We start from the raw sequence: 27,272 nt of genomic DNA, 5'->3' as shown, positions 1-27,272 counted from the left end.
AGACAATTAACTGCTTGTTTGTCAATATGCATGGAGAACCCTCTGTACTAATAATACTATAACTTTGCTAAGTGCAAACGAAAAAGAAGAAGGGGGACTCTGTTTCTGTGGCACCTGGAAGTAGCTGGGGCTGTGCAATATCAGGGAGAGTGAATCAGAGTTGTGCATATTCAGCATTACTTTAAAAAAGAAAAGAAAGGGGAAATAAACTCTAATAGAGGAGAAGCAGTTGGGTAACTCATCAATGGGTGACACTGTTCCAATGCATTGATTTGCCAGGTTTCCAATCCGCACCCCCCAGAAGTTAAACAATAATAATCTTACTTTAATATTGTCAGTTCCGTTCACTCAACTGCAGCATAAGAACTACAGCATAAGAACTTGACTACCCATTGCAGCATAAGAAATGGAGAAGGCAAGTTAACAATGGGCCGGTCTGCATAATCAAACAGCCTACCGTGGCTCATTCAACCACGGTGGGTTGTGGTGCGGGTGGATGGCCATTTGGAATATTCAAACCACCATGATGAGCTGCAGAGATTGTGCGAACCTGGTCAGAAGCTGCATTTTACCTTTGCAAGACGTGATCTCTTGATAAGATCATTGAGTTTCCTCACTGTTGCCTTTTGTGGTAGGTTCTGGATGTCCCGGAACAGATCTTGTGCTTCCACTTCAAACAGCTTCCGGTTTTCTGAGTTTTGCAGGGGCTGGGCCCAAAACGAACCAATGTAGACCCGCAAGACCTCTGGTGTGTTAATCACTTTACCCAAGGACCACATGAGCGCACCATAGACTCTCATTAACTGCTGGGTGTCCACTTGGTCAGCCTTATTCAACACTACCCGGATCTTGTCATCATGACCCCGGAACGCTTTGATTGCTTCTGAGAACTCATCAGAGATATCAAGTTTATGGGCATCGAATAAGAGGATGATTCGATCAACCCGCTCAGCAAACCACTGCAGGACCTGACAGAAATCATACCCTGAAGGAGAAAAAAAAGACAGAAAACAGTATTTAGTTATAAAAAAAAACCCCTTGCTTAGAATTCTTTAGAAATCATTTTAATCCTCTAACACAAGTCTTGTGGAACAAGACTAGACAAAATGTTACAACGCTTGGAAGTATACTATTGTGACGCCCTGCCCCCCTGTGTCGTCTCAACTTCACCTGGGACACCCACAAGCACCTGACAGGACTGTCCACGCCACTAGCACCCAGGACCACTTCAATCCCCACCCCCGTGCTAATGACGTGTTTGAGGGTTTAGGTCTACTGCTGCCCCACAGCCCAGCAACCTAGCCCTCCGTTTCCCATTCTGCTGCTACCATTTGTTGTTTTCTCCTCACACTCCTCCACAGACCACACCAGTTGTTTGTAAATATAATTGGAATTTATTAACTTAAGTAAATGTGTGTTCAAGCTTAATGGTTTCCTCAGGTCAAATGCGTATGGTTACAAGTTTCAAAGCATATTGGTTTCAGTCACTTCTTTATTACAAAGTTCCACTAATAGTCTTAAAACATCTACTTCTCTCTACCTCACAGAATTCTAACCTACACACTGTAGCTCTCACAGACTCATCTCCCCCTGACACTTCTATAGACACATCTCATGCATCTCCTCTCCTCCCTCTCACTCACTTAACTATATATAGATACATTTCTCCAGCTCCTCACACTCTTACTCAGCCAATCTGCACGCCCCCCTCAACCATCCAATCAACATGCTGGCATTCAACCCCCCTCTACAACTTGTAAGTACCTTGAGGCCTACTTATTTCCTGAACCTTCTATATAATATAAACAATAACTTCTGCACATATATTTACACTTATAACACATAAGGCAGCTGAACATCACAACTATGTTCAGATGTTGCAGTGACAGTATGTCCAGGTGCCTTAGATTCCTTAACAGATAACATGCATGGGAGAGAGTTTGCAGTTTCATGTCAGTTTTAATGAAACGAAGGATTCTTAGGGCCTGTTCAGATGACATGCTAAGCCATGGTTAGGTCGCTAACCCTTTTGCAGCAAATGGTTAGTGAGCATGTTTAAATGGTGGTTATGTAGCCACCATGGTTAGGAATGGTTCTCACAACATGCTTAGCCATAATGTCTAGCTCAAAATGCTTATCTACCATGAGTTAGCATGTAATCTGAACAGGGTCTTAATAACAAAATGTATAACAACAATATAGAACATAAAAAGAGCCATGCTGGATCAGACTAAGGGTCCATCTAGTCCAGCATTCTGTTCACACAGTGGCCAACCAGTTGTCAATTAGGGACCCACAAGAAGGAACACAGAAACAGCACCCTCACACCCATGTCCCCCACAACTGGTGTTATATGGTTTACTGCCTCTGATACTGGAAGCAGTACACAGCCATCAGGACTAGTAGCCATTAATAGCCTTCTCCTCCAGGAATTTATCCAACCCCATTTTAAAGCCATCCAAATTGGTGTTCATCACCACATCTTGTAGTAGTTAAGATCATCTTCTTGGCCCGCCGCTCTGACCATGTTACTCCACTTCTGAAATCTCTTCATTGGCTTCCAATTCACTCCAGAATCCAATATAAACTTCTCCTGCTGACCTTCAAAGCTTTTCACGGTCTAGCTCCTGCCTATCTCTCCTCTCTCATCTCACACTATCGCCCCGCTCGTGCTCTCCGCTCCTCTGATGCCATGCTTCTCGCCTGCCCAAGGACCTCCACTTCCCTTTCTCGGCTTCATCCTTTTTCTTCTGCTGCCCCTTACGCCTGGAATGCTCTTCCAGAACACTTGAGAACTACCAACTCAATCACAGCTTTTAAAACTCAGCTAAAAACTTTTCTTTTCCCTATAGCTTTTAAATATTGAGTTTGTTCTGACTCTATACTGTTAGCCTCACCCTACCTGTTTACACTTCCCTGTGCCTGTTTGCATTCTCTTTCCCTCCTTACTGTTTACTACAACTTTATTAGATTGTAAGCCTATGCGGCAGGGTCTTGCTATTTACTGTGTAATCTGTACAGCACCATGTACATTGATGGTGCTATATAAATAAATAAATAAATAAATAAATAAATAATAATAATAATAATAACAACTATGTGCTGTGTGAAGAAGTGCATCCTTTTATTTGTTCTGAACCTCCCACCAGTCAGCTTCATGGGATGACCCCACTGGGTTCTAATATTACGGGAGAAGGAGAAAATATCTCCCAAACCACATTCTCCACACCATGCATAATTTTGTACACCTTTATCAAGTCTCCTCTCAGTCTCCTTTTTTCCAAACTAAACAATCCCAGCTGTTTTAACCTTTCTTCATGATACTCCAGCCCCTTGATCATTTTACTTGCCCTTTTCGGCACTTTTTCCAGCTCTTCAGGATCTTTTTTTTTTAGGTGTGTTGTACTCTCAAGAATACAGACAATACTCTGGACATGTAGTGAGTGTCACATGAAAGATTTGTTATGCCAGGACAGACCATTTGTCCATGTAGTCCAGTACCGTCTACCCTGCCTAACAGTAGCTCTTTCCATGGTCACAGGCAGAGGACTCCCCCTACTCTGCTATCCTTTTAGCTAGTGATGGCAGGAATCAGGGTCGACACCAGACTTCAGTGGGCTCTTGGTGTGGTGTCATCAATGTCCCTCCACATGCTATCACCGCCTCTGCTGCCATCAGGGACCCACCCAGCATTGCTGCCACCACTCGCACACTCTCTTCCCCAAGATGTGTTTACTAGCAGATGTGAACACATATGGAGGAAGGAGTTGTGCCACTGTAGGTTGTGCCACTGTGTTCTTTGTATTGCTGCTGCATCTGGTGAGGCTGATACCATAAAAAAAAGAATATGACTTTAAAAAAATACCATAAGGAATGACACATTTAAGTCACAGAAAGGGAAATTAGTTTATGACCAGTTTTATAAATGTGTACTGCTAAGTTTTGTATATCATTCTATGTACTAAGAGGAACAAAGCCCAGCAAGCAAAGAATGCAAGACCATTCAAAAATATGAATTCAGAGCATACACCAATAAACCTTGACTTAGTCAGTGTAACAACACCATACTAATGCAACAACAGAATAATTCTTGCCCAGAGATACTATGATTTATGGCACAATCCTATGGTTGTCCACTCAGATATCCTATTGACTTCATGGGACTTTCTCACAGGATGAAGCCTTGCTTGTGTATTGATGTATTGTTATCAGCCAACACAGTGACCAGGTTTGGATGCCGCACCACAGCCCATCCCAAGCCATTTAACCCACGACAAGCCATGTGTCAGGTTGAATATGCCACACCCGTTTGGGGATTGTAGTGGTGTGCGAATCTGTTGAGCATGGGTTATGCGAGGGCTGTTTAACTCATGAATTGTTTTATGAGCTGTTGCTTATCCCTTGCACAGCAAGACATATGGTTCACATGACAAGGTTTGCATATTCAAAATAGCAGCTGTATGCACCCTGCATGTGCTACAGCCTCACAATGGGTTACATAACTCATGGTGGATTGTCATGTCATGCAAAGAGCTCTATTGCAAAACTGCTGTGATCAGTTGCCACATCATTTCAGTGAAAGATTTAGCCATGTGCTTATTTCTCCTAATGAAATCGAAAGACATGTTTAATTTTGGCTGGCTCATTTCTATTTTTGCCACAATGATTTTAATTATTTAAAAGAAACCTTCTAAGAAAATACTCAGAATCTGGGTTTGGAGATTTTCTGATTACATAGAGAGGTTTATATTATAATATCAGTAAATAAGTTGTTAGCCTAGAAACACAAGGAAATAATAATAACATGCTTTAATCGCGTTGTTTGTTGTGAATGCCTGCTGGCAGAGAAACAGAACTAGAACGTTTATAATGAACAAGCTCACCTCTTCTGATACGCTGTTTCTCTCCTGAAAGAATGCCAGGGCTATCTATGATGCTGATGCTCTTCAGAACCTGATTAGGTAACTGAGCACACATGAACCTACAAAGAAAAGGAAAAGGAAAGTTTATTTTATTTTAAAACAGTTTTCCTGTATCTGAACACGTGAGAGACACTCCCTCCCCAAATTATGCAAGGTGGTATTTTTTAAAGACAGATTTCTGTATGAGAAAAGGGATTCATGCTTTCAGAGTACCATAGAATGATGGGCCGATTTGGTGTAAACCCTGACTAGGCCTGGAATCCCCTTGACACACACAGACAAGTGCTATGTGCATACATTGGCAATAGTATGCACATAGGGCCTCTTCTCATGCTCTCTGAATGCTTGGCTGCCTATGGCCAAGGCTGTCAGGCTCCCCATGCTCCCCCAGCATCAATGCTGGTGGTTCCGATGTCAGTGGTGCAGTGAATCCGCTCTGGGTTTCAGTCAGAACTCTAAAGATCACAAAAAGAATTTTTCAAAAATGCGAGTAACAAATGAATTGAAAAGAATATTTTAAAATGATTCTAGAGATTGACATTTTCCTCCTGACACATGTACATATTTTCTGTAAAATGTCTGAACTTGGCTTAGTACTAACTGCTAAAGGAGTTAAGTGTTAGGAGAAGACTGAACCCTTTATTCCAGCTAAACAATGACACAATGTTTTACATTTTCCGGATGTCAAGTGATGTAGAAGCAGTGGCAAGTTGGACAAGAAAAACAAGAACAGCAGTTCTATATGGAGATAGCGCTGTGTAATACACTTAAGCTATTTCTAGGCAAAGCGATAAGGACAGTAAAAAAAAAAAAGTAGAAGAAGGGAAAAGACGGCTTGCAGTATAAATGCAAGCCATCAGCAGTTTCTAATTAGAATTATACATTACAGAATATTTTTAAAAAAATAGAGAAAGAAGCATGGACACAGAGGTTGGCATTGTCTCCGAAATCATCCTGGGCAACAAATGCAATGGTAAGAATTAGCATTTTACAAACCCCTTCCAGGCTGATAAATAATACCCCGGTGGAATAATATTTTTATCCATATCGGATTAGAAAAAGCCTAAGCAAATTAGGAGATGGAGGGTTTTTTTCTAGAGGAAAAAAAGAAAGAAATCCAACAGAGAAAAACGAAAGGATGAAAAGGAATGAAACTTGGGAGAGGCATGTGACTACGATTAGAAAGCAGAGCGTGGTCCCTTCCCCTCTGCTCTGGCCACAAAAGCAGAACCAGTGTTTAGACACAGGTTCCAAGCGAGAGGGTGGTAGAACTGTGGAAAAGGCCACAAGCAGCATGAGGACCCAGGCTCCTTGCAGGACCATCTCCTCCCCTAGGGCACCTGTCTGTCCTTTTAAGATCAGCTGTTCCACCCCTCTTGCACGCGTTGTTGCCTTCAAAGGCACGGTCAATGGCAACGCATGAGAGGGCTTTCTTGGTGCTGGCGCCTTGTATATGGCACTCCCTGCTCCAGAGGACAGGTCGTCTTCCTCTTTATCTGAATTTCGCCAGCAAGTGAAGGCATGTCTCTTTAAACAAGCCCTTGACTTTTCTGTTGCTTAATTTTATTGACTGCTAGATTTGGATTTTGTGCTTGCTCCTGCTTTTAACTTGCTATGTGTTAATGCTTAGTTATTGTTTTTATATTTTTGTAGGCTGCTTTGAGCAACTCCTTTTGCTTTGGAGGGGAAAAGCAGGGTTAAAATTTCTTAAGTAAAAGAAAATAAATGCATAAATAAAAGTGATGGTATGGGCATGGATAGGGGTGAAATGAGATTAGAAAACCTTAGCAGGGTTATTTTACTCTTGCCATGGTAGTAGAATTGGCACTTGCAGCTCTAACTCTGCATCTGTGCAAGGGACTTGGGGAATAGGCAGCCCTGGAAATCGTGTGAGTCACACAGCGTACTTCATCAGTTGTATAGCTCTGTCAGCCCACTTGGTCATGCTAGAGCAAGGCCAAGACACATTTGGCTGAGCGGAACCACTTTTACTTTGTCCATCTGCCAAGAGGCTATGAACAAAATACCTATCACATTTTCCTTGATCACTGCATGCATGCAGAAGGTACAGAAGTGTGTAAACTCAGTGACATGCAATAACTGTTGATGACCAATGATAACATGTAACTAATAAAAGCGTGTGCAACAACCCTGATAAACAATGAAGTGTAGCTTACTAGCAGAATCAGAAACACTAGTGCTCACAGAAACCTAACATTTAACAGCTGGGTGGTTTAGAAGTGGTTAAGAGCGAAGGGCTATACAGAGCTTACTTCACTAATTATCTACTGAACCATTCAGACTTCTAACGTGTCTTATCTAGAGCAGTTCCAGATTCTGATAACCTAAAAGTCAAGTAGTTATCTAACATGCAAAACGTGAGGCATTGCTATGGTAGCTAGTCTAATATTTTCTCACTCTAATCCATAGTAAAAGGCTCACCAACAGTCAAGAGATAAGATGGTATGCCTCCCTTCCACTTTCCCAAACAATATACTTCTGGCCTCACATTCCATTATTCAAAGACTTTCAACTGCTATGTGGAAAGTTTTGAATCATCCCCCTTGAATGCCTTTCAAGTTCTTCCAGAAATCACTACTCGGGAAGGATTTTCTAACAATAGCACATTTAATATGGGCAGGGCAATCTTGCAAGCCGAGTAGGAATGGATCTAGGTTGGAGTGTCTGGCATATCTAAAACCCTGTTTTTAGGATGTTTTAAAGATGTTTTAATCATGTATGGTATTTATGTAATTATTTATTACATTTATATACCGCCCCACAGCCGAAGCTCTCTGGGCGGTTCAACAAAAGTTAAAACAGTAAACTTTAAAAAGTATACAAAATTTTAAAACCATCAGAAACATAAAAACAACAGTATAAAAACAACAGTATCCATTAAAAAAAAAACCAGTTCTGGGGTCTGTTAGAAAACAAACTTAGCGTTGTTAAATGCTGTTAAATGCCTGGGAGAAGAGAAATGTTTTTAATCAGTTTTTAATGTGTATTTTATATCATGTTTTTATACTGTTTGTTTTATACTTTGAATGGTTTTAGTTTTTGTGAACTGTCCAGGGAGCTTCGGCTGTTGGGCGGTATAAAAATGCAATAAATAATAAATAATAATACCATTTTTTACAAAACAATTTCCCTCCCATTATGAGTAATAGGAAGGAAACTATTTAAGCTGGTGAAAATCCTGCCCCGCCCCCCAATGCTTTTCTGACATCAGAGTTCTGACATTAGGCATGATAATGCTGTGGAATTTTCTGCAGTGGCTGGGAAGGAAGAGCGATCCAAGGTTGAATCTCCTCCTCTGAAGGTAGAGCGCTCTCTCTCTCCCTCGCCCTCTGAATGTGGAAGGGAGATCTGATATTTCCTATGGCCCCTGGGACATCCTTAAATGGGCACTGCAAATTCAACAAAGCAACAACAGTAATATTGTAACCAATAGAAGCAATATGGTGCAGGCATCATGTGGAACCATTCTTCTCCCAGTAAATGCTCTGTGGTGATTCTCATTAAAAAATTAAGAACTAAAACATTATACCTTGCAACCTGGCAGAGTAAACTCCACCTGTTCTGTTTACTAATAAGAGACAGAACCAAGGGGGATTTTAGCAATGGGGCTAGATAGTACTAGGTGAGAATATTATTCGAAATATTGTTCCTATTCCATCCTTACATAGTGTAGTGCACAACTGTAATTCTCATTTACAATGAAAAGTATTATGATATAAATAACACTGTATTTGTCACTACTTTCTGAAAAGGCCCTCACATTAATTTCAGTATGCATCCACACATTCAGTTGGTCTTTATTCAGTACTTAAGGAAACATTCATTTTGAGGTTTTCCTCAGTAATTTATTTATTACATTTCTATACCGCCCAATAGCCGGAGCTCTCTGGACAGTTCACAAAAAAACAAAAGATGGTTCTACATGCATCTCAGCAATTCTCAACATGTACTATATCTCAATACTATTTTTTTCTCTTTTTCTTTTTTTTTTTGGTCTCCTTTCTTCCTTTCTATTTTTTCTTTCTCTACTTGATTAAGCTTCCTTCCCCTAGAAGTTGTATCAATCAACTTTTATTTTTTCCTTTTTGTATACAATACATATTCACATAACTGTTGGTTTGATGTTAATTGTTAGGGGAGTGTTTCAGAATGTACTAGAAGAATTTTATAATTCTAAGCATTTTGTTTTGTGAAACACAGAGTGCTTTAGCTACTGTGCAGTATATCAGTAGTATACAAATACTGTTAATAAACATACACTCAATTTTTTTTATAGACATTTATACACACACACACACGTACAAGAGATTGTATGGAGGCTTTCCTTACCTATTCAAGAATGCATTTCCAAAACGGCCGAGTTTGCGGAACGGCTTCTTGGGGTCCACTACAAGGGCATTCCCTGGAGTACTCCCTTCAGTGTCTCCATACATGACAGCGATGAAAGAATCTGTAGTTGGTTCTGGACCAATCCTCATTCCTGGGAAATCCTGCTCCAACAGGTACCTGGAAGGAAATAAGAATACAAATTTGATCAACAAACTGAGAAGCGAAACACTAAGCACACTGCTGTTTAGTACCTCTATGGCCACAAACTGCGGTGGCCATAGAGGTACTTAGCAGAGCCCCTGCGATATCTTGAAATCGCAGCCAGGTTCTCAGGAGTGCCGCGTTTCTTGGTTGTGGTGGACGATGCCGCGGCAGCGATGCAGCAGGTGCGATGTGGCGGCGGCGGCGATGGTGGCAGTAATGTGGTGGGTGGCGATGGCGGCAGCTGAGCGGGGAGGGGGAGTTGAGTCCAATGGACTCATGGCCTGCCTTGCTACCAGCTTTCCTGGGTGCTGGCTGCACAGCTGGTACCCAGGGACTTGCAAGGCCAAGTCACCTTGGGGGCCCCAAATCTCACCCTGGGTTCAACACTGAGGCAAGGCAGGCAAGCCCTGAAGTACCCTGAGTCGATCGGGGCTGTTTTGTGGGCTCTGAACTGGCCTCCGAGGTGAATCAGGGGACCGTGCACAGCCCTAGGTGGTAGCATCTGATCCTGGAGGCTTCCAAGTATTCAATGCCTTTCCAGGCTGCTGCTAGCTGGGTGGGAAAAGTCTTTTTTTAAAAAATTTCTACCCTCTGAATCTGTCTGGCAGAGGCATGCTGGTGGGGATATGGCTGGAAAGGCCGCAGGATTTCTAGTATCATGGTGACCTTTCTCCCCACAATGCCCCCTTTTAGACCTCTCCAAGGTCCTCCCAGCCTGCTTTTACAACCTTGTAATGCAAGCGAACTGAGGGGGCAGATGAGGGGAGGGGTCATATTCCAAAGCCCCCTCTCTCCAGGCTGGAACAGTGTCTAGGGTCTTGGAGGGGGTACTCTGAAGGATCCTATGGTCCCTGGGATGCTTTCCAGGGACCACTGGATTGCTCTCCCCCTTTGTTAAAAAAACATAACTAATTATTATATCATTACAATTTCAGGCAAGGTTTCTATAAATCTAAATGATTCATTGAGCAGTTCTTCTCTTTGGATTTTATCCTGGAACAGAAGGTTCATCTTACAGTTCCAAATTAAAAGAGAGAGAAAGAGAGAGAGAGAGAAAGCAAAGAACACCAATTATTTTTTAAAGTCAGTTTTTAAAAGCAGGTTTGCTAAGCTGGCTGCAGGCTAATTCCTGAAGCATCATCAGCTTGAACTAATGTTTCACCTCCATCTGCGTCATCTAATTTATCATCAATGACTCCTTCTTCCTGATCCTCTGAATATTGAGTCAACACTTAATGTGCTTTTCCAATTTTAAATTGAGATACAGAGCAACAAGCTTTTGGGGATTGAAGGTTGTTCTCCCCCCCCCCCACCACCATTATGCCATTAGGTTTGCTCCCCCACCATGTGTTGCAGTTGTAGGGGGCAAGCACCACTTTCCATTGCTAAAAAATGATCCTTCAATTAAAAATTGTAAAGGTAAGTTGCCACCTGCATATTCTTGCCTTCGTAGACTATCTGATTGGTCAAATAATAGGCAGTCAAGTGACCATATATGATCAGTCAGTTGGCGGTGTTCCAACCATAAAAAGAATGTACATAAAAATGATTTATTAAATCTTGTGCTGAATGTTTTATTAACTACATGTTTTAACAATATAAATATTTATTAAGTCTTTGTTAGCGAGAATAAAAGCTAGAGTAATTCAATTTCAGCTAGCATGTCAAGCAGTATGTTTCAAATCTTCTGTTAAATGAACATGTACAGACCACGTCACAACCTACTCACCCACATCCACAAACAATTATCTTTCAGGATTTATTACATTAACTACTTGGTGTCGTTCTATATACAGACCCTGTTCAGATGACATGCTAAGCTATGGTCGTTAAGCATTTTGATCTAAACATTATGGCTTAGCATGTTGTGTGAACCATGACTTAGTGCGTCATGTAAACCATTCCTAACCATGGTGGCTACATAAACACAGTTTAAAAACACTCACTAACCATTTGCTGCAAAAGGGTTAGCAGCCTAACCACGGCTTAGTGTGTTATCTGAACAGGCCCACAGAAAAAATAAAGGCAGAACAGAAGATATGAGACATGCATCCATTTTGTATGACATTCCATATCCCTATCATATACTTCCAATAAAAGAAAAAGATACAGTTTCCCTGTAATTGTGCTCCAGTACTTTACAGACACTTTGTTGTTTCTTAAAGTATTCTACTCTGTCCTACACAAACATGAAGGCAACAATACTGAAATCAGCTACACATGCGAGCCATGCTAATAGTTCACTAAGAAGTCAGCTCAATGTGCTACAATAGTAAATCAAATTCGATGTTAAGAATTATTAGGGAAGGGAATGAGTATTAAATGCCAGATATCATAATGTTATACAAATCTAAATGAGACTTGACCACAAATAAATGGGTGCAGATTTGAACACCATTGTCTTCCAAAATGCCTGTTTATTTTTCTCCTCCTTAGTTTGCCCCAAACTTTGTCTCCAAGAAAGTTTCAAATTTTGTGTTTACTCAGCATTTCAGACTGCAATCCTAAACACATTTACCAGGGAGTAAGTCTATTTAACTAAGCAGGTATTACTTCCACGTAAGTTACTTGCTTACTAACTTGCTCAAGGTCAGAAGATTGCAGAACAGCCTAAGGCAGAACTAGTGCCTTAACCCATAGGCATACATTTTATTTTATCCTCCTCTTTCTCAATTTACACATTTCTCATCTAAAGAAATATTATAATATCAATGAAAGTGGATTCCCACCCTGCACTCTGCTATAATACCACAGGAAAAGCAAATGCCTATGACAAGAGTTGAGAAAGAGAGTGCTATACAGGAAGACTATTTTAAGTTAATTTGCAAAATGTAGAGCAGTTCACACAACACAAATCCTGTGAATGTTATAAAGCAGATTCTTGGTCTTATGTCATCATGGATGCTTTCCCCTGTTCTTCCCAACGAATAAAGTAAATTTGCACAGAATTCCCAAAAGCAACACCTGATACTAAGATCCATTAGTGTATTTAAATTAGTGTACTGCCGAAAAATATTCCATCGTCCCCCTGTGATGGTCATCTAAAGTAGCCATTTTCAGTCTGTGTTCCAGGGAAAACCTATGTGTGTATGTTCTGTGTTTTAAATTTTTAAATTGTGTATACTTGTTTTTATCTCAATTTTAGAATTTCTGTAAACCGCCCAGAGAGCTCTGGCTATGGGGGCGGTATATAAGTGTAATAAATAAATAAATAAATCTGGGGGAAACTTTTCCGCAGTATGAAAAATCCATAAACCTGGACAAGCTTTGGTATGCTTGCATAGCTGGGAGAGGGTGTGAACTCTCTGTTCACCTGAGGAAATGACGACGTCCAATTAAGCTCAACCAGTGCTCCACTTAAATTAACTGTGTAATGCCTACTTTAATGAGGTCATAGAATGCAGGGCAAATGAAAGAAGATGGGTAGAATGCTGTGGAAGAACAGGGATGAAAACGTAAGTTGGGAAAACTGAAAAGAGGCTGGGGAGAGACACTGAAGAAAGCCAATAGAAAAGATACCAGAAAATAGAGGAAGAGTAAGCATGTGGAGCAAAATTTAGTGATTGAAAGCAACTTTATAGCTAGTTACAAACAACTGTCATCATGACCACATAATGAAATATGGCTTGGGACTGGCTTCATTTGTGCTTTTATTTATTGTCTTAACTGTTAATTAACTGTTTGGGGTAACACTTTTTAATATATTGTTCATATTCATTGGACTCCAGAGAGGTTGTGCCTTCCACTCATCCATCTTTTGAAAACTGCACTCTATGGATCCTTCTGCAATGTGCAGAAGTTCCATGGCAGGCATGCAAAGGTAGGGCATTTGAGATTCAGCAACCGGAAGTATACTTGCTTCAGTAATATGAAAATACTTAATTAACCTAAACTATTGGACATATAGGATGAAGTAAGACCACTCCCGGCAATTGTTCTGATGTGGAGATACAGTGCAAACTGGGAAGATCTTCTTCCTCTCTCATAAGCACTCCACCCAGTTACCGGGCTGAAAACTATTTTTGCTTTGCAAGCATAAAAAGGCAGAGAGGATGTTTGTCGAAGAGTGGGAATCCTGTTTGAAATAAAACTCATGACATTTGAAACCAGTAGGAGGAAGTTCCATCTTTGCAAAGCCAGGAGGTTAAGTGGGATAAGCAATCTCAGCAGAAATTCAATAAACATAGGCAGTTGGGATGTGTCTGAATGGATACTCTCTGGTCTGCTTCACAGTCAAGAAAGCTGGCTATATGTGGGCACACACAGGTACGTGACTGCACAGAGGTTTGGTATAAACTGAATAGTACATGCAATGATCTAGCAACCACTTCTACGGTTGTATGGCTACTGCCAAAACTGCACCCACAATCGCAGAAATGGCTGCTACCTTACGCCATGTACTGTCTAGTTGACACATTACCTTTTCTCCACACAGTCATGTACTAGGACATGGAGAAATTCAGCAGTGTGAACTTGCCCAGGAAGAATATTGTATATGATTTTGTTAGGAACAAGCCACCTTTATTTTTTAAAAAAACCACACCAAAACCACGAACACCTTTTTGAGGGAAGAATGGGATGGACTATCAACCTCTTAACACACCTGGGTACCTGGAGCAGCCACAGTGGCAAAGAGGCTTGTGTTACCCCAATAGAAAACTCTAATACTCCTTCTCTTCCCCCACAAAAAAACCCAGAATCAAATGCCTACTTGGTTTAGCTATTAAAAAAATGCATAATCTTTAATGAAGCAGATGCACAATCTGGAGTTCTTGGAGCTGTATAAAACACAGATATATGAAAATACCTGTATCTTCCTCATCTATTCCCCAACCCTTTCTCTTTCCTATTTGTTTGTTTTTCTGTTTATAGATATGTTCTTGTTTCCCATTTATGGATTTAAAATTTTCATAAACATTGGACCTTGAAGACCTTGGCAATTAGGTGCCGGACGACTGGAGGAGGGCTAACGTTGTCCCTATCTTCAAAAAGGGCAAAAAGGAGGAACCTGGGAACTACAGACCAGTCAGCCTGACATCCATCCCTGGGAAAATTCTGGAGCAGATTATAAAGAAGTCAATCTGTAAACACCTTGAAATCAATGCAATGATTACTAGAAGCCAACATGGATTTGTCAGGAACAAATCCTGTCAGACTAATTTGATCTCATTTTTTGATAGGATAACCTCCCTTGTGGACTGCGGGAATGCTGTGGATGTCATATATCTTGACTTCAGCAAAGCTTTTGACAAAGTACCACATGACATTCTGATTAACAAACTAGCTAAAAGTGGGCTAGATGGAACAACTATTAGGTGGATCCGCAGTTGGCTACAGAATCGGACTCAAAGAGTACTTATCAATGGAACCTTCTCAAACTGGGGAGAGGCAACGAGTGGGGTGCCGCAGGGCTCAGTCCTGGGCCCAGTGCTCTTCAACATTTTTATTAATGATTTGGACGAGGAGGTGCAGGGAACGCTGATCAAATTTGCAGATGACACCAAATTGGGTGGGATAGCTAATACCCTGGAAGACAGAAACAAACTTCAAAGTGATCTTGATAGGCTGGAGTGCTGGGCTGAAAACAACAGAATGAAATTTAATAGGGATAAATGCCAAGTTCTACATTTAGGGAATAGAAACCAAATGCACAGTTACAAGATGGGGGACACTTGGCTCAGCAATACTACAAATGAGAAAGATCTTGGAATTGTTGTAGATCACAAGCTGAATATGAGCCAACAGTGCGATATGGCTGCAAGAAAGGCAAATGCTATTTTGGGCTGCATTAATAGAAGTATAGCTTCCAAATCACGTGAGGTACTGGTTCCTCTCTATTCGGCCCTGGTTAGGCCTCATCTAGAGTATTGCGTCCAGTTCTGGGCTCCACAATTCAAGAGGGACGCAGACAAGCTGGAGCGTGTTCAGAAGAGGGCAACGAGGATGATCAGAGGTCTAGAAACAAAGCCCTATGAAGAGAGACTGAAAGAACTGGGCATGTTTAGCCTGGAGAAGAGAAGATTGAGGGGAGACATGATAGCACTCTTCAAATACTTAAAAGGTTGTCACACAGAGGAGGGCCAGGATCTCTTCTCGATTCTCCCAGAGTGCAGGACACGGAATAACGGGCTCAAGTTAAAGGAAGCCAGATTCCGGCTGGACATCAGGAAAAACTTCCTGACTGTTAGAGCAGTGCGACAGTGGAATCAGCTACCTAGGGAGGTTGTGGGCTCTCCCACACTAGAGGCATTCAAGAGGCAGCTGGACAACCATCTGTCAGGGATGCTTTAGGGTGGATTCCTGCATTGAGCAGGGGGTTGGACTCGATGGCCTTGTAGGCCCCTTCCAACTCTGCTATTCTATGATTCTATGATCTATCAGTGGCCAACTTTCCTACTCCAACTCAGATATTCCTGGATGAACCTGATTCCCCAGATCTTTACGCTAGCTTTGGAATTGAAACTGCTTTGTCCACCCTATTGGACAATCCACGCTGGTAGAAAGATGGGGGAGTGTAACCCTCTTAGCAGGTGTTGATATCATCAACCCTGGTATTCTTCTGAGCCTGAGTGCAGGCTATGAATTGGAGGCATCACACTTCAGTGGTTCTCTTATTTATTTAAATTATTTTTACTGCTTTTTTTTTTGAAGCAAAGCCTCCTCAGGGTGATTTACAAAGTCAAATTTGAAAACAATAAAATATAAACAATATAATTAACTAAACAATACAAACCTCAGATTTATAAATTAAAAAATGGGCACATGTTCATTAAAAGCAAACTAGAACTTCAAAGCCTGATTTAAAACAGTCATGGAGGGAGCCTGACACAGATCCCATAGTAGGGCATTCATAAGGATGGGGCCACCACAGAAAAGGCCATATTTCCCATGCTGTCAACCTAATACATGTTACTGGTGGGCACAAGAGCAGGGCCTCTATGACTGATTTTAGGACCCAGGCAGGTTCATATAAGTTCAGACGGTTCTTCAAATAACCTGGTCTGAAGCCACTTAGGACTTTAAAGGTGATCACCAACAGTTTAAACTGGCCCCAGATATGCACTGGTGTTATATGCTCTTATCCCCGCAAACAACGCCTCCTGAAAACATGCTTGTTTGCTCATGCTTTCTCTGGCTTATAATTCACTGCAATTAATGATATGCTGCTCCAGCTTACTGCTCCTTGTACTGCTTTGTATTATTGTTTTTAATAGTGTATTTAAATGTGATTTTTCATATTTAAATATAAACCACTTAGAGACTTTATTAAATTAAGTAGTATATAAGTTATTAATAAATAAAAAATATTTATTTATTTTATTTACAATATTTATGATTCGCTGCCCATCCAAAGATTTCAGAGCAGTAAACAACAAATAGAATAAAAGCACAAAACCAGAATTAAAACACCGCATTAAAAATTGCATTTTTAGAAAAACAAAGTTCTGATAAAACCATGGCCGGTCATGGTCTTATGTAAATTGCCCAGAGAGCTTCAGCTATGGGGTAGTGATAATAATAATAATTTATTATTATCATTATTGTTGCTGCTGTTGTTGCTGTTATTATTATTCAGGGAAAACATCCTGAAACAACAATGTTTTCAGGAGGTGCTGGAAGCATACAATGTTGGCGCCTACCTGACTTCCAAAGGCGGGAATTTCATAGGAAGGGGACCACTACACTGAAGGTGCTTCTCATGGTGGACTCCAGTCAGACCATAGGTCCATGTGGAACCACCAGGAACATGCCCTCAGGTGACCTCGAAGGTTGGTAAGGGAGAAGGTGCTCTCTCAGGTATCCTGGTCCCAAGTTGAACCTGATCAGTTGCTAAGACACTTTTTAAAGGCTGACCTGATGAGGAGGTGGGTGGGTAGGGCTATCAGAGACTTTTTGCAGCCCAGCTGTAGAGCTCCTTCTCATTCTCAGTTCACCTGGTGTCAAACTTGATGACCCTCAAGTTCCATGTTAGGTTTTTCCAGGCTTCTAATTGGCTCTTGTGAAGTTTACTGCTGATGGACAATGCTGTTTCTGTTTTGAAGGCTGACTGGTTGTACAACACCTCATCAACTGATAATAACAGCATTTCAAAAATAACAGCAGCTGCATCCTCTGTGCATCCTTCCCCATCATCGAACCTTTAACTTTACTGACCATGAGACTCAAAAGAATAAGGCTTGTAAAAGGATAGTGTCAAGACAGTTTAATTCCCAATGTTTGCATTGTCTGAGGAGAGCAGAAAGGTAAGATACTTGATGATGTCTACATTTTTCAGTTATTTACATATTCCCCTATGGTACTGGACAGTTGAACAAACGCTACTTGTATGACTTCATAATGAGAAGATTTATTGCACTTTAGTTTGCTGATGTGAGGCTGTTAAACAAAGCTCTATGAAAGAAACTGTTCTTTCTACTTTTTCCACAGCCTGGCAAGCAAAGTAAGAGTATTTTGGAATTTAAGAAGAATTTCTATGGAAATCATAACTAGAAGTAGTTGGTTAACATTTTTTCCATTAACATCTACAATTGTTTTTCCAGTATTTTAAAGTGATTTTTTTAAGACAACTTAGAAATCACTTTTGATAAACGAAACAAAACTACAACTGTAGAACACCTAAAAAAGCACAATTTGTTCAATGTAGATGGTTGTATGGTTGAAGTCAAGTAACGTAGGATTTTTCCTCATTATTTTTTTATAAAAGCTAGCAAAGGCAACAACTTAGGTAGCATTTCTATTCTCCATGGTGCCCTTCACAACAAAAACTAGAGTCTGTGACTCAATCAACATCAATTTCAAGGTCATCATTGCTCATTAAACTGAGCCCTCTCCACATCCCTGAAACATTTCTATCCCAAGGAAATATTGCCTCTAAATATTTGCAAGGAAAAAAGGAAGTATTTTGGCACCTTAAAGACTAACAATTTTATTGTGGCATGACTAAAGATTTTTACACTTTGCTGCTTATTTTATCTTGAAGACATATATAAAACTGGTTGGGATATTTACCTTTGGGCTGTAATACTAACCTCATGATGGTAAACATATAAAACTCAGAATAATTGTACAATGAGTTGTCAGAATAGTAAAGCACTGAGATAGGTATATTATAACATCCTAGACAATGACCTAAGAACTACAGGAGGGTAGACGTGTGCAGTGACCATTTACCACAAGAAGAGAGAGCACTGAACAGATTTATAAAAGAAAGGTTAGAGACTGCATAGTGTGAGTGGTTATGAAATATTTGCTATACCAGCATCTGGATAGTGGGGGCAAATTTGGTTCCAGAATCATTACATTTCATTACAAAAGTGGAACAATGCCACCCTGTGCAAGTTAAATCAAGGTACACATCCTTTAAGAGGTATTACTGAAACATAAAACAATCACTCTATAGTAATGGAAACAGCACAATTTGTGAAAAGGCACACGTTGGATTAAATTGTTCATTAATAGTACTACCACCATTGTACTGAGAAGTAATGGATCCCAACTAACACTCAATGTGTAAAATGGGAGCATTAAAGGATTTTAACCGCCCAGTTTTTGTTCACAAAAACCGGCGGTTTTTGTGAATCGTCCAGAGAGCTTCGGCTATTGGGCTGTATAGAAATGCAATAAATAAATGAATAAATAAATAAATTTAGCTTACCGTTTATTTGGAAATATGAATAATACTAAGATGATAAAGCATTAAAAATACTAGTGGGTTGTCTTGAGGCATTCATGTGGTTCTTACCCAGATAAATTCCTGACAATAAGAGTTAAATGAACTGAACCTTATCTGAATTGCCTTTTTGGGCCCAGAACTGTTCGAAAAGGAAAGCGTATCCACACAGAGATACCCTCCACAAATCATTCCCAATAAGGCTATGAAGATGGGAGAGGAATGCCTCTGACATCTACCATCAAGGTAAGAGTGCCAGGGCAAGCAAAGAGGTCTTTTCAACAGCTTACCGATGACAAAATACACTTGCCCTGAAATTCACCAAATCCAGTTCTATGACGAAACGTTTACCATAACAGACTGCATGCAGTGGGACACATGGGATGGCTTCAGCATTGCACACACCAGCCACCATACATCCTAAGTCTCTGCTGAGCTGGGCAAACGAAAATATAAATATACACTGTGTGCTGTTCACAGGGCCCTGTGTGAAGAATTCCAGGAGAGACGAAGAGGAGGACCCCTGTTCCAGCTGCACTCTCCCAACTGCCCCCTGGGGGAAGGATCCTGATGTTTATTTAATCATATTTCTTAATATTGTTTATTGCAGTTTTGTTATTTTTATGTGACTTGCAAGCCGCCCTGGTCGTATTTGTATCCAGAGAAGCTGGCATATGCATAAATGTAACAAATAAAAAATAAAGGAAGAAGTCTAACAGCAATCAAGTGAAGCACAGATATTTCTAGATGTGTCACACATTCCTTTCTATAGACAGTGGTGAGTACACAGAATGAACTATGGGGAAGTCAACATGTTTGAATTAGTCTTCCGGAAGCAGCCTTAAATTTTTAATTTCAACCATTTTAGGGCTACAAGTCAGATTAATAAATAAATAAAATAAGCTTGGTATGTGTTACTTATCACAAAGACCACAGGGTAGTTTTGCAGGAGTTAATCTGTTTTTAGTTATACAGCTAAAGGCGTAATCGTATGTATATTTAGACAGAAAAACAGTCCTACAACTCCCAGCAGGGCTGGCAGGGGAATATTGAGACTTGTAGGGCTTTTTTCTGTCTAAATATGCATACGATTACGCCTGAAAGGAGGCTGTAAATGTGGGTAGGATGGACGTCTCGCCTCAACAGCGTCCCTATACCTCCAAATAGATGGCAAGCAGTCCTTTAACAGCGGAAGGTCTGCCTCTTCCTTCTCCACGGAGGTTCTGGAAGTTTCACCTCCTAAATATATACCGCGACGAGGTGGGGAAAGGAGATGTGTCAAAGGACATTTGCCTGCGGCTGCCCATGGAGAGATGAAGGCAGTGGACGCCTGAAGGAGACCGCGCGTCTGGCGCGACGCGCCATTTGCTGCCCTGGGCGGCGACCGCGTTGTTCCCCTGGGGCGGCGGCGAGCGCGCTTTACCTGATGAACGTGGTCTTGCCCGTGCTGTACTGGCCCACGAGGAGCACCATGGGCTTGTTCTCGAAGTCCGCGTCCTCCAAGGCGGGCGAGTGGAACTCATGGAAGCGGTAGTGCTCCTCCAGCGGCAGCAGCTTCTTGGTGTACAGCTCCTTCAGCCCGCCGGTCACCGTCTCCACCACGTCCTCGCCTTCGCCGGGCCTGCCGCGCCCGCCCTGCTTCCCTAGCCAGCTGAACATCCCGGCCGTAGTTTCTGTTGCTGTGGCGGCCGCAACCCTCGCTCACCCGCTCGCCCGCTTCCCCGGCCGCGCTGCCAGCCAGACGGAAAGGCCAAGCCGGCAAGCGACGAGCTCCGCCCTTCCTTCCTGCTCCCCTTCCTCGTTGATCTCTGCGCTTGCCTCACTTTGTCGCCGGGGACGCCCCGGGGCGGAGGCTGGAAGCGCCGCCGAGGAGTTCTTCGTTACGTCTCCAAGTGGAGCCGTTCTCGCCGGCTGCTTCCAGGTTAGGGAGGGGTCAGCGGCATCGTCCTCTTGCCTCTCCATAGCCGGCTCGATCCCCCTGGGCTGCCTGGAAAGAAACGAACGAACGGAGCTGTGGTGGCCGGCCCGGTGGCCCCTACCCTGGCTGTGCCACCCAGAGAGACGGGGCGGGAATACAAACGGTCTTTGCAGGCGCAGCTGCTGCCTCTGTTTACAGCATCGGGGAGCGGAGGAGAGAGGGGCGGGTGGCTCTCGACAAAGGGAAAATAGTGGGAGTAGCTGGGTGGGGAATCCATGTAGCCTAATGAGGACTGAGCATCCTGATAGTCTTCCAAGGAGGCATGGTATATGGTGCCGGTAGGAAAAGGATTGACTTGAAGAAAAATTGGACTCATCCAACTCTTTTTAACAGTTTACAGTATCCTGGAGAGGGGATTTGAGATTAGGGGACATGTACATCTCTCTTCCTAATTCAGGATGGTATCAACTTTCAAGGGCTCTGTTCGGTCTGAAGTTAATAGAATCCTGGGGAAAGGGAGATAATAACTTTGCAGGGAAAGCACTTTATGATCCTAAATAATAATCCTCCCTCCATGAACTCCAAAGTGTGAAAGGAGCAAAACTCCTAATAGCTTAAAGTAGCAGTGAAAGTAGGATCTGGGAATGGACACCATAAAGTGCACTTCCCTGATTGCAGCTTCCCATTGAACCCCCATATACATCACTGAGAAGGACCGGTAAATCTGCACAGTGTTAACCCACAGTGTGCCACTTAGGTCAATAGCTGGATAAACAACTTCCTTTTCAAACGTAGTTCATTATGGTAATTGTATAGAGCTATGCTGCAGGTTCAAGGAATAAGCAGAAAGCTGATTATTCAGCCCAAGAGATCAGTAGTCTCATGCTGTAACATATTCGAGGGGATTTCCTATCATTCCTCTCACTACAATTCCTTGTTGGCCCTGAACTTCCCATAGTTTAGTCTCCTTTTGTAGCCATCCAATAATAACAGTTCTAGGGAACTGTTGTAGCATAGTAGCTAAGAGATTGAGGGTGCAATCCGATGCATATTTAGACAGAAAAATGTCCTACAACTTCCAGGCCGGGGCATATTGGGAGTTGTAAGTTGTTTTTCTGTCTAAACATGTATAGGATTGCATCCTGAGAAGGCAATCTTGCGGTCCTTGCTCATAAAATCTTCTTAAGGTCAGAGACAGTGCCCCCTCACAGCCAGCATATATATTCTTTTAGAATTTAAGACATGGTGTTCATATATTGTTACCAAGCTTTTACTCCCCCTCCCCACAATGATTTCTAAAAACTATGTAATAAGACCTTTATAGAAAGGCTAGAGATGTAAAATGTCTGGAAATAATGAAGCCATAGAGGGCAAATGCTTTTTAATCTGTAAGATTCTCTGCATAATTATTTCTTCCATTTCTTATTAAATTTATTAATCCAATATATCTTTTACTGATAGACACTTTGGAATGCTCCAAGTCATGCCCACTTTCCCAGCTTGTGAATTGAGTCACCATATTATAATAGGGAAGAAAAGGTACATTATTGACAGTTTCGGTTTTGTTCTACAGAGTCCTGTGTTTGTAGACTTGTCTTCCTCTGCCTCCAGTTCTTCCTGCTTCTTCTGGCTTCTAGGATGATTCAGATGTTTCAGGAACTACTTGCTGAAGTTACTTCTGGTCAAACAAATTAAGAATCTAAAATACGTTTGCTCATAAAATTGATCATTTTAAATGTATAGTTTATTCAGACAATAATTGCAAATATTCTGAGTTAACTTTTTAAAGTTTTCAAATATAATGATAATAATTTTATGAGCAAATCTTGTTATACATAATATAACTTTAGGAACATAAAGGCTGCTTTACGGTCCTAATGTGGCCTTTCTCAACCTGCTGCCCTACAAATATTTTAAACTATAATGCCCAGCATTCCTGAGCTTGTCCATCCTTCCTGAGGCTGATAGAAGTTGGAAGTCCAAAATATCTGGAGGGCACCAGGTTGGGGAAAGCTGACCTAAAGCAACAAAGTATTTCTTATTTTTCAATTTCTCCCATAATTTCTGTATGTTTTTTAAAAAACCAGCCTTCAAAATTTCCAGAAATTTTACATCTCTAGATCGGACGTGTCCATGTTAAACAGTGAGGGAGGAAGCAGCAGCCAGGCACCTCTCCACTGTGCCTGGGTCCAGCTCCAGCTGAGAGCCCCCTCCCTCCTGCTACCAACTGTCTCTGGAGAGGCCACCAGTGAGGGAGGAAGCAGCAGCCAGGCACCTCTCCACCGTGCCTGAGTCCAGCTCCAGCTGAGAGCCCCCTCCCTCCTGCTACCAACTGTCTCTGGAGAGGCCACCAGTGAGGGAGGAAGCAGCAGCCAGGCACCTCTCCACCGTGCCTGGGTCCAGCTCCGGCTGAGAGTCCCCTCCCTCCTGCTGTCAACTGTAACTGCTGAACTTTCCAACTAAGATTGTAGTGCCTGAATTTGCTTTCCTTTTCCCCCTTCTCCTCCTCCCTCCCAATCCCCTTTCCTTTTGTGTCATGTCTTTTAGATTGTAAGCCTGTGGGCAGGGACTGTCAAGAAATACTTTTGTAAGCCGCCGTGAGAGCCTTTTGGCTGAATGGCGGCATAAAAATCCTTAAATAAATAAAATAAATAAATAAATAAGATGAGCCACAGTGAATCAGACCATGGGTTCAGCTAGTCCGGCATTCTGTTTACATAGTGGTCAACTAGCTGCCTACAGAAAAGCTACAAGCAGGACTTGAGTGCAACAGCACCCTCCTGCCCATGTTCCACAGCAACTGGTGTACATAGGAATACTGTCTATGATATTGGAGGTAGCATATAGCCACAGGGACTAGTAGACATTGATAGTTGGGGGGCTCCTGATAACCAAGGACGCAATTGATAAGATTGTGCCCTGATCAGGAAGAACCTGTTATGAATCTGCCCTCTGCCATAAACTGTCTGGGTTGCCTTAGACCCGCCACTCTATCTCTATCAGTCTCATTCCCCTTCCCTGGAATATGGAGTAAATTAGTACTGACTTACTTTACAGGGTTGTTTTAAGGATTACAATGAGATGATGCATGTGAAGTGTTTTGCTCATTTGACAATGCAGTGCAAGTGTTAAATATTATCAGAGCTTGTGTTTAATTTGCGTACCAGTTCCTTGTGTGTCTCTAATCTGTGTAACACTGCAGCACATTCAGGAAATACACTTCTTTGTCAGCTAGAATATTGGGTATCATGCTTTAGTACTGTATCTAAAATGTTAATGTTGAAGACATTCTGATATACTTGGGTGCTAAATTTGTATGGCATGCATACTAGAATAGATCTGTAACATCCAGGGGCATTTATGCTCCCTCCTCCCAAAACTGAACCCAATGGTTGCAGGGGATCCAGACACCAGGACGATGGGCTTCTACTGGAGGGAAATCATATCCTCGCAGAACACAAAATCACAAAATTTTGTTGCAGGGAAAGTACAATTTCCACTCCCTCCATTGTTGTGGGAGTTCTGGACTGTGGTGATATGAATGTTGAGGAATTGTGCTTGGAACATTACTTGTGATGAACAAGACAACTTTTCTTCCATTCTTAGTATAGTATTTTGTGTATGGGTTTGCCCCACCCCTATTTATGTGTATTTGATACTTTGCTGACTAATTCAATGGACTTACAAAGAACAAAAACAAACATTATTTTTTAAAGGCTGAGAGTTGCACCATGAACCATGGTAATTCTCGTCTTGCCTTTTGCATATACACAAACTGCAAAGCTGTGAGCTCCACAAAACCATTTCCTTTCCCCCAGCAATAGTTATGTCCTTGCCATCAGGAAGGTAGCTAATCCTGCATCCATGGGGTCCTGGTTCTGGCCCTGAATCTGTTTCCCAGAATCTTGAGTGTCCATTGGTGCCAATGGAAGGTTTTATCGTTAGCTGAATTGCCATGCAAGGGAGATGACTTTTAAGGGAGATCGTAGCTCCTTTTTCTACCTGCTGCAACAGTCTCCAAAATACCTCCACACACAAACACGGCAGTTAAACTTAGAAAAATACCTTCCATTGGTACCGATGGCAGTGTTCAGTGGCAGCTGCTGTTCTTGATCTTTGTAAGTCTCTCCGCTCTGTATTGTAGTGCACAGAGACATGATACTTAGTGTGGGGCTTCCTAATCTGCCCTGCTTGTGTCTTGCTCTTTGTGTGTCTATGTGTAGGGGCTTGGAAAAAAAGTCACAAGTTCCCACCACGAGAGAGAACCCCAAAAGTACAGTGCAGAGAAGGCAAAGAAGGAAGGCAGCCATCTTTCCACATATAACCTGCTTCTGCTGCCACTTCCTGCTTCTTTTTCTAGGCTCTCTTTGTCTCCTCCATGCTGCCCAGTCCTTGCTCCATCCTTCTCCTCTGATCCCCATCCCCAAATCTGTCAGTACCTTGCTTCCAGCTTCCCCTTCCACTCTCCTTCCTTGCTCCCTTTTACTCCAGTCTTCCCATCACCCACGCAGTATTTTGAACACTCTTCCACTGGAATTCTGCACCACTTTATTTTATTTTGAATTCGGTTTATGGAGCTTATGATGATAGATGAATGGGGTAATTAATGGAAGGTGAACTGCTTAAATTTGAATCTGGGTAGGAACTTGAACTCCCCTATTTATCCTTGGCTTGCATTTGAATTAGTTTTCTGACAATTTTTTAAAGTTACGTTTTGGTACAAATTTTGCCATTTGTAGGTAGGTGGGTGGGTGGGTGAAACTACCAGCCACTCTCAATATTTAAGGTGATTTGGATGAGAAATTAATTGGCTGTCTTTACTTCCTGTGAAATGCATATAAATCCTAATAATTATTTTTACATTTGCATATATAAATATAGTACATGCAGATTTCAAGTTCATTTTTGTCCTAATGGCCTGGACCCCAAATATTTTAGTGTCTGGCAATGCCCCTTATCATTTCATACCACTTCCTTTTTGGGTGTGTGTGTGTCAGTTTGTATATATACACAAAGTCTGTGTGCCTCTCTTTAGGCCACTGAATAGAGTGCCAATTTCACTTCCATGCTGGACCCAGGAATCTCTGTGTTGTAGGTAAGGGGGAATGCGCAGTTAAGATGCTTTCCATAAAACTGAGTGTTTAGAATGTAACTGCTTTTACATTGGTGAACCTGGAAGACATCTGAAAGGATATGAGGAGTATCTGGCTGATTTTCTGCATAATAAAGCATGTGCTAGACTGTGAGAGAAATGTGCTGGTAGGCCAGCCTCAGTTAAAAACTCTGGCTGCAAATTGAACAGCGTTTCCAGAGAAAGATTAAAGATGACAGAGAAATCTGAAAATGCCCCCGTTGAAGCCCCTCAATTTGAGGTGACACTTTTCCTCTAGCGCCCACCTTTGTGCCTTTCAAAACAACAAGATACAGAAAACTCCAAGGCTGTTTTGATCTCTTGGAACACAGACTTGGAGACGCACATTGTTTAATCTATTTACCATTGAAAGCCCTCTGACCAGGGATTTCTGAAGGGTCAGAGCATACTCTGGAATTCCTATCTCTCCTTGAGGTGCTTATCAAGGAACAGAATGCAACATTTTGTACCGGTCATAGGCTGCCATCATATGGCATTGTTTATGTAAGAATGGGTTTCTGTTTATGGAACATGTATGGGACTTGTGATCAGTCACAGGTGGGAGGAGGGAAACTGTATGACTTCATCAGAGCAACTTGGATGAAGTATAAATGTATCCTGATGTAGCTGATTGTTAGAGAGTATCTGCCTTTGGTTTGTATGAAGTAAGGGGCTGTCTCCTGTGTGCACAGTAAATAAAGAGTCTCTGTTTCTGGACTGGTTGTGAAGTCGTCCCTTTCCTACCAGGTTAGGGGAATTTCCCTAACAAAGAGTTAATGTTTATTGAACAACTGAAACCTGAAATCAATGTGAAACAAGCCATGATGTTTATTATTGTGGTGAGATGGTTTGTTTAAATGTTGACTGTTAATTATTCCCCCCATGGATTGTTTCTGGTCTGTTTCTGATTGTTTTTGGTTCTGTTTATAAGTGGTATTGTAACATACTCTAATTTGTCACTGAAGCTGGCATTTTATGCTACATTTTTAAAATCTGTTTGTTAATATGTTATTTTACCATTTATTAACTGGATGTGCTGTTGTTGGTCGTTTATTGTGGTTTGGAGTGACATGTCAT

At 41.7% G+C, this 27,272-nt stretch overlaps 1 protein-coding gene across 1 annotated transcript in view; it reads right to left on the bottom strand.

Annotated features, from left to right (window-relative positions):
* The window catches only part of EHD4 (EH domain containing 4), a 29,403-nt gene extending 8,567 nt beyond the window's left edge, over nt 1–20,836 (bottom strand). Inside the window, exons 1-4 of the mRNA XM_063117680.1 lie at nt 20,570–20,836; nt 9,273–9,449; nt 4,884–4,981; nt 573–985 (exon numbers count right to left, since the gene is read on the bottom strand). Coding sequence (XP_062973750.1) covers nt 573–985; nt 4,884–4,981; nt 9,273–9,449; nt 20,570–20,805 — 924 coding nt within the window. The 5' untranslated portion in view covers nt 20,806–20,836. The remainder of the gene's footprint in view (nt 1–572; nt 986–4,883; nt 4,982–9,272; nt 9,450–20,569) is intronic.
* Nucleotides 20,837–27,272: the final 6,436 nt, after the last annotated feature.

The sequence above is a fragment of the Elgaria multicarinata genome, chromosome 2 (assembly GCF_023053635.1).
Source record: "Elgaria multicarinata webbii isolate HBS135686 ecotype San Diego chromosome 2, rElgMul1.1.pri, whole genome shotgun sequence".
NCBI lineage: Eukaryota > Metazoa > Chordata > Lepidosauria > Squamata > Anguidae > Elgaria > Elgaria multicarinata.
Note: the sequence above shows the minus strand (reverse complement) of the source record. Positions and strands in the feature narration are given on the sequence as shown.